At 24.5% G+C, this 13,039-nt stretch overlaps 5 protein-coding genes across 5 annotated transcripts; 3 read left to right on the plus strand and 2 right to left on the minus strand.

The window, feature by feature from the left end:
* Positions 1-1,032: 1,032 nt before the first annotated feature.
* Positions 1,033-2,979, plus strand: PVVCY_0601360 (conserved Plasmodium protein, unknown function; the record flags this gene model as incomplete). The annotated part of the gene is made up of 1 exon (XM_008627277.1): positions 1,033-2,979. The coding sequence occupies one exon, from the start codon at positions 1,033-1,035 to the stop codon at positions 2,977-2,979; it is 1,947 nt and encodes a 648-aa protein (XP_008625499.1).
* A 901-nt stretch (positions 2,980-3,880) lies between these two features.
* Positions 3,881-4,894, minus strand: PVVCY_0601370 (mitochondrial ribosomal protein S12 precursor, putative; the record flags this gene model as incomplete). The annotated part of the gene is made up of 1 exon (XM_008627278.1): positions 3,881-4,894. The coding sequence occupies one exon, from the start codon at positions 4,892-4,894 to the stop codon at positions 3,881-3,883; it is 1,014 nt and encodes a 337-aa protein (XP_008625500.1).
* A 561-nt stretch (positions 4,895-5,455) lies between these two features.
* On the minus strand, positions 5,456-6,559 carry PVVCY_0601380 (conserved Plasmodium protein, unknown function; the record flags this gene model as incomplete). Its single annotated transcript, XM_008627279.1, has 1 exon — positions 5,456-6,559. The coding sequence occupies one exon, from the start codon at positions 6,557-6,559 to the stop codon at positions 5,456-5,458; it is 1,104 nt and encodes a 367-aa protein (XP_008625501.1).
* Positions 6,560-7,317: 758 nt separating this feature from the next.
* On the plus strand, positions 7,318-8,811 carry PVVCY_0601390 (phosphopantothenoylcysteine synthetase, putative; the record flags this gene model as incomplete). The annotated part of the gene is made up of 1 exon (XM_008627280.1): positions 7,318-8,811. The coding sequence occupies one exon, from the start codon at positions 7,318-7,320 to the stop codon at positions 8,809-8,811; it is 1,494 nt and encodes a 497-aa protein (XP_008625502.1).
* A 1,410-nt stretch (positions 8,812-10,221) lies between these two features.
* On the plus strand, positions 10,222-12,915 carry PVVCY_0601400 (RNA-binding protein, putative; the record flags this gene model as incomplete). The annotated part of the gene is made up of 1 exon (XM_008627281.1): positions 10,222-12,915. The coding sequence occupies one exon, from the start codon at positions 10,222-10,224 to the stop codon at positions 12,913-12,915; it is 2,694 nt and encodes an 897-aa protein (XP_008625503.1).
* Between the last annotated feature and the right edge of the window lie 124 nt (positions 12,916-13,039).

The following is a 13,039-nucleotide window of genomic DNA, read 5'->3' on the forward strand; positions in this document are numbered from 1 at the left end:
GCGATATTTTTTCTCTATAGATAATTTTTAAATATGAATAAAAAAAAAAAAGGATAGTAAAATTAAAGGTGTATAGATATATGATAAGGAGGAATTATTTGTTTATAAAAATAGGTTAGAGAAATAAACAGAATAAATTATAGACTTATATTAACAAAATAAATATTTTACACATTAAGATTTATTTCTAATTTTTTATATGCCACCAATGCATTTATAAATAGGCCAATACAATATTTATGCATATGCTTACATAATATATTGTGTAAAAAATAAATGTGTTGCAATTTTATTTATTATTATTTTTTTTTTTTTGTATTAAAATTAATCTCCTGATGAAAAAAAAAATGATTAAATAAAAAAATATATATGCTTTTATATGTGCATAAAAATCTGAAAAATGAGCAAAATATTCATAAGTATTTTTTTCTTTGTTTTTGGTCTCTTAAAGAATGTAATATTTTAAGGACTACCGAAATAGAAAGTATTTAACAATTGTTCATATAAAAATTAACAAAATTAACAAAGTTCGGAAAAAAAACATTTATTATAATTGCTACTATTACTACGGTTCACTACACATTTTCTTAATAAACAATTTACTGGTATCTCTCTCGTATTTTTATTTAAAATTTACCCACAAAAATTCAATTTTTTTTTCCTCTCATATTTTTTCATAATTTTTATTTTTAAATCCTGAATATCCCTATTTTGGCACTTCCTATGAGTATATATACTGTTCTTGTTCATTTATTTGATACTGCAAATTGTAATTCCTCTTATTTTTTATAATTATAAGTTGGTTTTGTATTCCCTCATTGACTATGGAACTTATCGAGCAATGTAAACACGAAAAACTTTTTTATAAAATTTTTATCCATTTGTCACATTAGATCTAAAATATATTACACACGGAAACCAATATAATAGATATAAAAAAATTGTAACCTAATAAAGAATACGAAAAGGAGGCTGAACGAGCATACGGCATAATAGTAACCGTTTCCCATTGTGTTAATTCTTTTATGAAAAATGTTTGGGTTTGGTAAATATGGAAAGGAAAGGCTGACTGAAATGAATACCCTCAAAAATGAAATGGTAGAAATGAATGAAAAGGTGAGTAACCCCCACCATAGTAATGAACTACCGAAAGACAATAAGAATGGAATGAAAAAAATGGATGAAAAAATGAGTCACTATAATAATGGACATGGATGGAAAGGAAAAGAACAAACAGAAAATGAATTCACGAAAAAACCATTAAACTGTGAACATTGTAATAAACATGTACATCCATTAATTAAATCGTATACTCCTATATTTGTATATATATTAGTAATATTATTATTTTTATTTATTTCATTTTTTACAATATGCTTATTACCAATATTATATTTAACTTTTAAAGAAAAGAAATATGTCTGTCCTATCTGTGATCGTACTTTAGTGACATCAGAAAGTTCAATTAAAATAACACGAGAAAATAAAATAATAACATTACAACTTCAGAAACTTGCAATAATTGTATCCGAAAAATATTTAGCATTATTTTTATTATTAATATTTTTAATATTTTTTTTTTATATTTTAAGAATATCAACAAATATGAATTTTGATTCTTTAGCTAAAGGTCCCAACATATCAGTCACATGGGTCGACTATTTAGATGATTGTGGAAATAAATCACAATTTCGAAATAGTTTTAATAGTGCATATAATTTTAAAAAAAAATATTATGGTAATACAATAAAATGGGAAGGGAATGTTGTTCAAATAAGGGAAGGTTTTTTCAGTAGTAATGTGTTATATGTAAAAATGAATCCATCAGAATATAAAAACAATAAACCAGATGTGATGGCACTTTTTAATGATTCTTTAATAAAACAAGTTCAACATTTACAACAAAATGATTTAATTTCCTTTGAATGTACTTTAATTCAAATCAGTAGAAATAAAGATCCACATACTTGTTTATTATGGAATGTGGTTTTATTAAAAAAATATCAGAATAAAAATGTAGATATTATTAATTTTGTTAAACATATGTCAATTTTTGATATAATAAATCATGAAACCAATTTAAATCCTTTTTTTATTCGTTCAAAAGATGATGAATTAGAATCTGAAATAATTAATACTGATGATAATGATGTAGATAACAATGATTTGACAAGTTATCCATCAGGACATTCATCAGATTCTATCAAGGTCATAAATGTATCATCAACGAGCCCAAAAGTTAGTGGTGTCATGGTAGATAATGAATATATTGTTAATGTAGATGCAGATGATATGGATGCATTATCTAATATTACTGGATTAAATTACATAAATCCAAATCATATTGCTTATAAAGAATCTGTGTATAAACAAGTACTAAATGATATACAACTAAATAGCAAATATCCTCCAAATATGGTATATAATGATTTATATGATAATAATGAAGATATGGATAATAAAATTAAATTATCTTTAAAGGATATGGATAACACACTTGAGCATAAAAATATTATAGATATAATTCATGAAGAAGGTGAGCATAAACATTATTTAAATAAAGTTGGATCATCATATATGGATAGCAACATATTAGATACTATCTATGAGCATGATATTCATCTCCCCCATTTCAATGAAGTAGAACATGATATCGATGCTGCTCTCTATGACTCTTTAGTGGAATTTTCCAAAAATGATTCAATCCATTTTTCTTCATTAAACGGAAAAAAAGTGCATATCAATGATTATGCCAACTCAAGTAATAATATACATATTTCAAATGGCTATGATAACATATATGTAAATAAAAATCCTGACACAACTGAAAGCTCCATATTGTATGATCGAAATGTAGAACCTGAACAAACGACCATCTCGGATCCAATACAAATAGAGCACTCAGAAAAAAATGAATCGAATGATGTTGAAATTATCATAAATGATGGATCTAACAAAAAAGAAGAAATTACAAAATAACCCAATTAAATTAATTAACAGAATCGGATATTTAAAAGTTCAAACAATTAAATTTATATACATATATGATCGCCCATATATAATATAATTCCGTTTTTTTTTTAATGTAAAAAAAAGACGTGATAAAAATTATTTCATTTGTTTTTATATTATTATTTTTTCTATAATCTTACAAGTTTAAGAATATACCCTTTATACAATCTCATTTTTGTTCAGTTTTTTAATATTATTTTTAATTTGTATTTAATTTGTACTTTATGTATATATGCATTTGTATTTACACAAAAAATAATTGTACTTCCATTGAAGTAAACTTGTGACTAGTTCTTCATACAAAATGCATATGTCTAAATATTATTACATGTGTATATATTACTAAACTTGCACATTAATAATTATGGCAAATTTTTATATACTTATATATTTTGTCTCTATCCCATTTAGTGAGATAGAATTGTAGTTTGACTACAGCCACATTTAACTAATTACATTAAATATGTTTTGGGTGTGAAAAGGAAAATTATTTACAAGATTAAACTGTAAATATGGCACTAACCATGTCACCCATTCTTTTTCAATCTCTTTTTGAACCCTTTCCATTTTCCTTTATTTTGTTATGAGAAAGAAAGAACTTAAGTACTAATGCGTTGATTTAAAACAAAAGGGGAATTAAAAAAGTGTGTATAGTTTAGGGATGGAGAAAAAGATGAAAAATATTCAAAAAATAAATGAGTATAAAATAAAATTACAAAATGAACGAATAAAATCAGTAAAAATATATGATAACAAAAAAAATATATTTTTTTAGTATAGTATGAATGCACAATTTTATGTTTTAATTTTGGGTTAGCATGAAAAAGAAGAAGAATAGTAGTTTGTAAAAATTTGATTGAGATATTATTTACTCTTCTTCAGACTTTTGAAATTTTTTATTTCTATAATATGTGTTAAAATGGAAAATATCTATGGGTGTATTTTCATTAGGTTCCAAAGGTTTATCTCTTAAATTTTTATCTTTATCTACAAAATTATACCATTTAAATTTATTAAACTCATCAATGTCTTTTTGTATTGTAATATGTTTAAAGTTATATCGTTCTAATAAATGTTTTCTTTTATCTTCTGAAAGTTTAACACCATATTTACTTCTTCCACGGAATCTATTTTTTACTGGTAATAAATCATATACACCTCGAATAGCTTTATAATTACATCCAGGTATATCTTTACATCTACCACCTCTTACTAATATAATACTATGTGTGTTTAAATTATGACCAATACCAGGTATATAAACAGAAACAATTCTTCCTGTGGATAATCGAACACGTGCTATTTTTTTTAATCCTGAATTTGGTTTTTTGGGTGTTTGAACTCGAACTTTTAAACATATACCTCTTTTTTGTGGTGCACCTTCTAACCATTTTGATCTCCAATTTTTTTTTTTTAATTTTGGTATTTGTTTTGGTCTTCTTTTATAAAACATTCTTCCTCTTATATTTTTTGTACTAAACTGACATTTTCCAATAAATTTATTAAACTTAACAAAAGTTGAAAGAATTGGATATATTCCAAAAGTTATATTACTATCATAAGCATTTCCACATCCTATCTTAGTTAAATAATTTGTTTTATTTTCTTTTTGATCATAATAATTCAAATTTTCAGAGTTGAAATGGGTTCCTATATAAGCAGGTGAACAAAGCTCTTCATGCCTGTGTATACTATTCGTATCATTTTTTATTTTTTTTACATTTTTTAAAACGATTTTGTTATTACTTTGAACATATAGCTTATGAGAATATATCCCAAAGAGCCCAGTTTTTGGCAAGTGTGAAATTGGGCTACAATAATTACCGCTTACGTAAAACGAAACAACATTCTTATTTATTGTATTTGCTAATGCAGATATCATGATAATAATTTTTTTTTACTATCCATTTGTTAGTAAAAATATATATATATATAATTATACATTTCTATGCCCACATTTGGAGGTATGAATTATTTTTTTCCTTAAAAATTGTAGGCTCATAAAAATGACTGCACAGAAAGCCGTTTTACATCATTGCAAAATGAGGGGGAAAAAAATGGCTAGTTAGCTAAATTGGGTCAGAAATTAAGCAACATAAATTTAAGTAAGTTGAAAAAAAAATAGCTAGTTAGCTAAATTGGGTCAGAAATTAAGCAACATAAAATTTAAGTGAGTTGGAAAAAAAATAGCTAGTTAGCTAAATTGGGTCAGAAATTAAGCAACATAAAATTTAAGTGAGTTGGAAAAAAAAAATCGTATACATATATAATGTAGTATTATGCGTGTAGAAAATAAAAAAGTCGATACTGTGTTTGTATGGTAAAGAAACAAAAAAATAAAAATAATAAAAGGGTAATGCATAATATAACGAAAAATTGAAAATGGGGTATCCCAATTATCTTCGAAATTCCCAATTGGAGTAGTTTGATTAATATTTATTATTCAAAAAAAGTAATTACTAGAGAGTGTCGTTTCGAGACGGGCTAAATGTTCATTAAAACTTTTTCTGACATGTTCATGTAAAAGTTGTGAAAATTTACAAGCATAAGATTTTGATATTTTAAAAATATCGTTGGAAATTCCTATATTACTTTTTATTAATATGTTTGATAAAATTTTATTAAAATCTGGAGCTATGATGAAACAAAATGCACTACTACAATAAAGTTCTATTTCTTTATCAAGAGGGTCTAAAATTATTTTAGGAATATATCTATTATTATTATGCTCATAAAATAATGAATTTTTAAATGAATGGTATGTTCTTTCATGTTCATACATAGGCTTATCATGTTTTTCGTCAACTTCTTGATTAGTAAGGGTGCTATTATAATTAGTATCAGAGCATAGTTTACTAATATTAACTTGGTCTTGAAGTTTTATTGCTGCTTCAGGTAGTAAAGATGAAACAGCATATTTTTTTTCTAAGAAATTAATATACTTTTCTTTATCAACAATACCAATGTTGACCGAATTTATTACATAGTTCATACTTATATTGTTACATATAAAATTTAAAGTGATTGAATTTATTATACTTGATAATATATATGATGTTTCTTGTAAAATTTGTACTTTTATATTAAACTGTTGAAACTTATATAGGCCATGATCTATTACTTGTTCAAAATTTTTTACAATGATTTCTTCAAATATTTTTTCTCTCTCATTTCTATAACCTTGCATATTTTTAATACGGATATTTATTTGTGTTAGTTCGATATTTTTACTAAACATTAGATTATTTGCTGTAGGTCCTATTAAAGTAGTACATACAATACTACTCGATCCATTTCCAATTATTACTTTTTTTTTTATGACTTCTTCTCCATTTTCATTAGAATGTTCATTCACTATTTCATAGTTGTAATCACCACCTATTATTTTAGTTATTTTATTATTCGTATTTTTAGTGTATATCTCAGGATTTACATTCCCACTAATATATTTACAAGTCTTGTTTACTTCATTTATCTGATCAATATCTACATGCACAGGCAATACGAAATCGAAGTTTCGGCTGTCAATTCGTTTCTCTACTTGCATTGTTCATTAGGGGATAGAATAAAAAAAAAGAGCCGTGTTGTATGTAAAAAAATATATATTCCTGAAGACAAATTTATTGTTTTCGTCCAAGCCTCAATTAAAAAGAAATAAAGAATGCAAATAAGTTTATAAAATATGTATACTACATAAATAATTCTAAAATTGGCAATTGTATAATGTATACAGTACTTTTATTTGAAACAAAAAAAAATCTATGAACTTGCAGTAGAGGCATATAGAAGCATCTTCATTTGGCTTTACTTTATTATTGTGGCTTCTTTACATATTGTGGTTTTACTATTATATTTGTTTGTTATTTTTTTAATTTTTGTATATATTTATATAATTCTTTTCTCTTACGATAATGTAACTCGAATAAATTATGGAGAAAAATTATCAACAAATTTGGGTATATACAATGCAAAAAAATAGTAAAGTAAAATTACGAATAATATGGAATTACATTTAAGAAATAAAAAATATAATAATAACATCAATGTTAAGAATATATATGCATATGATCGAAAACCATAGTAGAATAAACTTGAATAAAATTTGCTAACATATAATAAAATAATGTGATGAATTTGTATGCACTGTTTTTTTTTATTATCAATTTTTTTGAAAATATTTTGGATGGAAATAATTAAAGGTATCTTGAATATTTTCCAAATTATTTAGGAAAATTATAGAACAATTAAATTAGCAAACAGATCAATATTAAAAGTCATAAATTGATAAATAAAAAGTGATGAAGGATGAAGGAATATTTTTCTGATTATCCAGATTTTTTCAATGAGGAACTACGACCTCATAATTTGGATAATATATTAAACGAATTAAAAAGTAAGTTTTTTGAGAATAATTATGACTATAATAAAAATCTGAACGAAATAATTTTGATTACCTCTGGAGGAACTAAAGTTTCATTAGAGCATGCCTCAGTAAGAAGTATTGAAAATTTTTCAACAGGAAAACGGGGAGCACTTATAGGAGAATATTTTCTTTTGAAAAATAAAAAAGTAATTTTTTTATATAGAAAAGGTACATTTAAGCCTTTTGAATATAATTTAAAACAATTGTCTACGTTAAATAATTTTGAAATAAAAAATAAAAATATATATTTTAATTTAAATAATGTGGATAACAATTTATTGATTAGTGATATTGAAAATTTTAGAAAATATGAAAAAAATCTTTTTTGTATTCCTTTTGAAACAATTTTTGATTATGCCTTTTACTTAATTGAAATTTGTAAAATTTTGCATGAACATGTTAAGAAGGGATTCTCAAAAAAATACACAAATTGTCAAAATTATAAAAATGGGGAATTAGATGAAATAGCGAATGTTTCGCATGATGAAAACAATTTGTGTGTTATACAAAAAGACGGAATATGTTGCAATACTACACCTACAAAACAAATATATAACCAAGTTTATCACATGTTAAATAGCTTATATAGCCTTTTGCTAAGTAGCGAATTAGAAAATCTGATATGTTCAGGTAAATTAAGTAATGATGATTTTTTTCTGAACGTGTTAAGGCAAATTACAGAATTTAATAATAAAGAAATTGAGAATATGATATTTGAAAAATGCCCTGACGACGAAACAAATGTATTTACTGATTTAAAATTATTTATTAATGATATGGTTAAAATTTTAAATAGTTGGTTAAATAAAAAGGGTGATGTGTCTTTAAAATGTGATATTTCTTTAAAAGAAAAAATTTATAAGATCATTTTTTTTATGAACAAAATTAGCTATATTGTTTGTGAAAAAAAAAAAAAAAAAAATAGCGTAAATGATAGCCACAATTTGAATGACGCTATTTTTTATCCTTTGTCACAAATAATAATTTTGTGTGCAGCTGTAAGTGATTACTATATACCATATAACCAATTAAGTAGAGACAAAATTGATAGTGATAAAAAAAATGGGCTTAATCTTAATATGCCCTTAAGCCCAAAGTTTTATAAAATAATATATAGACAATTCCCTCTTTTAAATGTTTGTAGTTTTAAGTTGGAAAATAATGAAGAAGTACTATTAAAAAAGGCATGTGATCGAGTAAAATATTCGGATATATTAATAGCAAACGTGTTAAATTACAGATATGAATATGTTTATGTTTTTAAAAATCAAAAAAATTATTATTTATTAAAAAAAAATGATAAATTTGAGAATATTGAATATGAAATATCTCAACACATTTACAACTATTTTATTGATAAAAAATTATGGAATTAAAGAACTAAAAGGAATATATACAAAGGAATGAAAAAAAAAACTAAAATAGTTAACCTAATGTATATCCAAAAATGAAACTCAAAAACGGGCTATAAAATTGTTTTACTATATCACTAATATTATGAATAAAAATGTTCATTTTTCTTTTCATTTTTCTTTTCTTTTTTCTTTTTAATTTTTTTTAGTAAAATTGTTTATAGACAAATTCTAACAATAATAAAATTTATATTATAGTAGAATTTCTTTGATGTGGGTTTATGATTTTGCATGGTTATTCATTAGTGATGAGACACCATGATATGTTTTTTTTCGGGCAACTAAAAATGTAGCATATGCAATAGAAATTGTATAGGTAATATATATACAGAAAACTATATCTCAACATAATTTATGTGTATACCATTGATTATAAAATTTTTAAACATAATAAAAATGTATCATCTAAAATTAAAAATAACATCAAAGGATTAGTTTGATATAATTATATTTCGTTTTATTGAGTTTCATTATATGCTAAACTATTTCAATGCTATTCAATTATTTCATATTATTTTTCTTTCTTCATTAAGAACACAAATAACAGCTCATCATATTCATATATAAGCATACCATGTTCACCCTTTAATTTGATGAACAAATATTACAAATAAAAAGTAGAAACAATGAAACGGTTAAATAATTATTAAAGAGTAAGGAATGAGAAAAAAGTATTGTGAATAAAATGATAATAAAACTATATTTTATTTATATTCTTATTTATAAATCTATATAAGGCTGAAAATTGTATTGCTTTACTATCCAATGTTATTATTTTTTTTGCTTTTTTTCTGAATATTTTATGATGATATATAATTCTTGCCTATGCAGAAAATAATGTTTATATTTTCATCAAAATTTGGAATTACTTTTTTTCAAAAGTTAATATAAAATATATTTTTTGTAAATATATTAATAGTATAAAATTTATATTAACTTTATGAATATATTATATACATACTTATGCAAATTTTTTGAATTAAAAATATGCGTGATATATGGAATGAACGTATGTATGGCAGAAGAAAAAAAAACAAAATAAATATATATTATCATTACCCTATATTATTATTTATTAAAATTACAATTTTATAAAAAAGAAAAAATAATATTTGTTAATTAAATTTTAGGAAGAAAAATAAAAATTAGATATTCAAAATATTACTTTTTCTTTTTTTTTTTTTTTGTAATAATTTATTCAGGTAATTGATTTTTTTTTTCTTCTATCTTAACGCATTTTATTAAAAAAATCTTCAAACTTTTATGATGAGAAAAATAAAAAAGGGAAGAGTATAAGAACTCAAAGTATATCTAGTCTCATCATAATATTGTATTGAAGAAAGGGATGAAATAAATTATATTTTTTTTTTTAAAATGGGAATATTTGAAAAAAAACAATATCATAGTCCAACTGAGAATGATAATACTTATCAAGAAGATACAACAGATGATGAAGAAACAAAAAAAAAAAAGTTAATTGAAAGAAAACGAAAAATACAGCATGAAAAGGAAAGAGGGAAACATCGAGAAAGGGGTAAAGAGCAAGAAGAGGAAAAGGAAGAGGAAGATGAAGATGAAAAAGAAGAGGATGAAAAAAAACATCATAGAGATCGTGATAGAGAACGAGAAAACCGAATAAAATATAAAGAAATGAAAAGAAAAAAACGAGAAGAAGATTCAAATATTAGTAGTAGTAATAGTAGTAGTGATAATGAAAGTAGCAGTAGTGAGTCAGATGTAAAACATAAAAAAGAGTATAGTGAAAAATATGAAAAAATGAGGAGAGAACGTAAAAGGCACCGAGATAGAAGTCGGGGCAGAAGTAGGGACCGAAGTAGAGACAAATACAAACTTCGGGGAACATATACTAATGTAGAAGTTCGTATAAAGAGTAGTAAACATAGGAATAGAAGTTCAGATGACGAAAAAATAAAAGAAAAAAGAAAATATAAGAGACGAGATAGGGAGGATGATAAAAGTAAAGATAGTAACAGTAGTAATGATTCAGAAGAAGAAGAAGAAGAAGAAAGTAGAGAAGTGAATAAAAAGAAAAAAGCCATTGAAAAAGGGGAAGAAGATGAAAGTGAAAATAAAAATGAAAGTGATGATAGTAATGAAGGATCTGAAAAAAGTAGTGTTCGAAGTAGTAGTGGAAGTGAGAGTCATCGAAAAAAAATGAGAAGTCATAGTAGAAGTATTTATAGAGAAAGAAGAAGAAGAAGACACAGAAGTTCAGATCGAAGATCAAGAAGAGATCGACATAGAAGTAGTGAACGAAGAAGACGGAAAAGAAGAAGGGATAGAGAAAGAGATAGGGAAAGAGAACGAAGATATAAACGTAGAGAAAGAAGTTATAAATTTGATTCTCCTCCTGAATCTGAAACAGATGATAATAGTGATAATAATAAAAGTAAAAGAAAAAAAAGTAATTTTTCTTCAGAAAATCCAAATAGTAACATTATTGATAATGCTAATTTACTTTTAAATGCAAGCAATATAGCAAATGCTAATTTAAATGATCCATCAGCATTACTCAATATACTTGCATCTAATTCAAGTCAAAGTGGTGATAATGGAATTGCAAATCCTGCAAACCTATTATTAGATGCAAGAAATAAATTACTAGAGGATAAAAAAGGTATAGGACTAAATCAAAGTCCATTAAATTTACTTCTAAATACACAATCGTTACAACAATTATATAAAACAGCACTTGGTATTGGTGAATTAGGATTATCAACAATTGATGCTAATGCTGAAAAAACAGCTAGAGAATTATATGTTGGTAATATTCCACAAAATATAGATATACAAGAAATAGTAAAATTTTTAAATACATGTTTATTAATATTATATAATAAAGAAAATGAAAATGAAAATATATGTTTAAAAGCATGTATCCGTGGTGATACAAGATATGCATTTGTTGAATTTAGAAGTTTACAAGATACATCAAACTGTATGTTATTAAATGGTATATATTTTTACACTAATAATCTTCGTATTGGAAGGCCTAAAACATTTCCAGCCGAATATACAAAACTAATACCACCAGCTACTATTCCTCCTATAGATACATATTATCTATCTCAAGGGTTAATAGGAATAAAAGCATTTGTTATATTTCATCAAAATCGAGATGAAACAAAAAATGAATATCTTCCTGTTGATATGATTAAATTACAAAAACTATGTGTATCAAATATTTCTAAAAATAATGAGACTAATAAAATTAAAGAATTATTAGAAGCCTTTGGAGAAATTCAAAGTTTTGAATTTTTTGAAGGTGAAGAAAATTCAGATACTTATATTTGTCTTGTTGAATATAATAATGTAGAAAATGCAATACAAGCTCATAAAATATTAAATCAAAACACTAGTTATAGAATCCAATTTGAATATGAAATTGTTAATGATCCTACAATTAATCAGCTAGTTAAAAAAAAATATATGCAAAATAAAAATTCTATTCTTTCTCAGCAAATACCAACAAAAGTTGTTGTATTAAGTAAAATTGCTACATTTGATGAACTATCTAATCCTGAAGATTATAAAGAAATCTCAGAAGATATTAAAATCGAATGTGAAAAATATGGGCCTGTTGTTGAGGTTGTTTTACCTCTTATATCACCAGAAACTTATGAATATTTAACCAACAAATCAAAGAAAGAAAATGACAAAATAAATGAAGAGGGTGTGTCATCTGATAAAGTCAACGAAACTGATGAACAATCTAATAGTGATTTGGTTGAAAAAACAGAAAAAGATGATAATGAAGATGAGGAAACAGACCAAGATCGGGAACATCCCTACTATGATCTGAGTTCCATTGGTTGTGCTTTTATTTATTTTGAAACAATCGAAGGAGCAACTAAAACAAGAAAAGAACTTAGTGGTAGGAAATTTGGAGCCAATATTATAGAAGCCAATTATTATAGCGAAAAAAAATTTCTTATGAAAAATTTTAAAAATGTAAAATATAATTTTAAAAAATCTCATTCTTCTCTTTTTAACTTAAACTTGAAGTTAGGGAATTGTGCGTATTCTGATGGGTCTGATGAAGACTGACAAGATGGTGTATTCGTACCTATTTGTGTTTAAAACGTAAATGGGGGGATATATAATCCCTTAATAATTCGAATAAAATAAATTGCTGTTTTGTAATTCTCTCAGCATTTATTTATCATTGATA

This window comes from Plasmodium vinckei (genome assembly GCF_900681995.1).
Source record: "Plasmodium vinckei vinckei genome assembly, chromosome: PVVCY_06".
Taxonomy (NCBI): Eukaryota; Apicomplexa; class Aconoidasida; order Haemosporida; family Plasmodiidae; genus Plasmodium; species Plasmodium vinckei.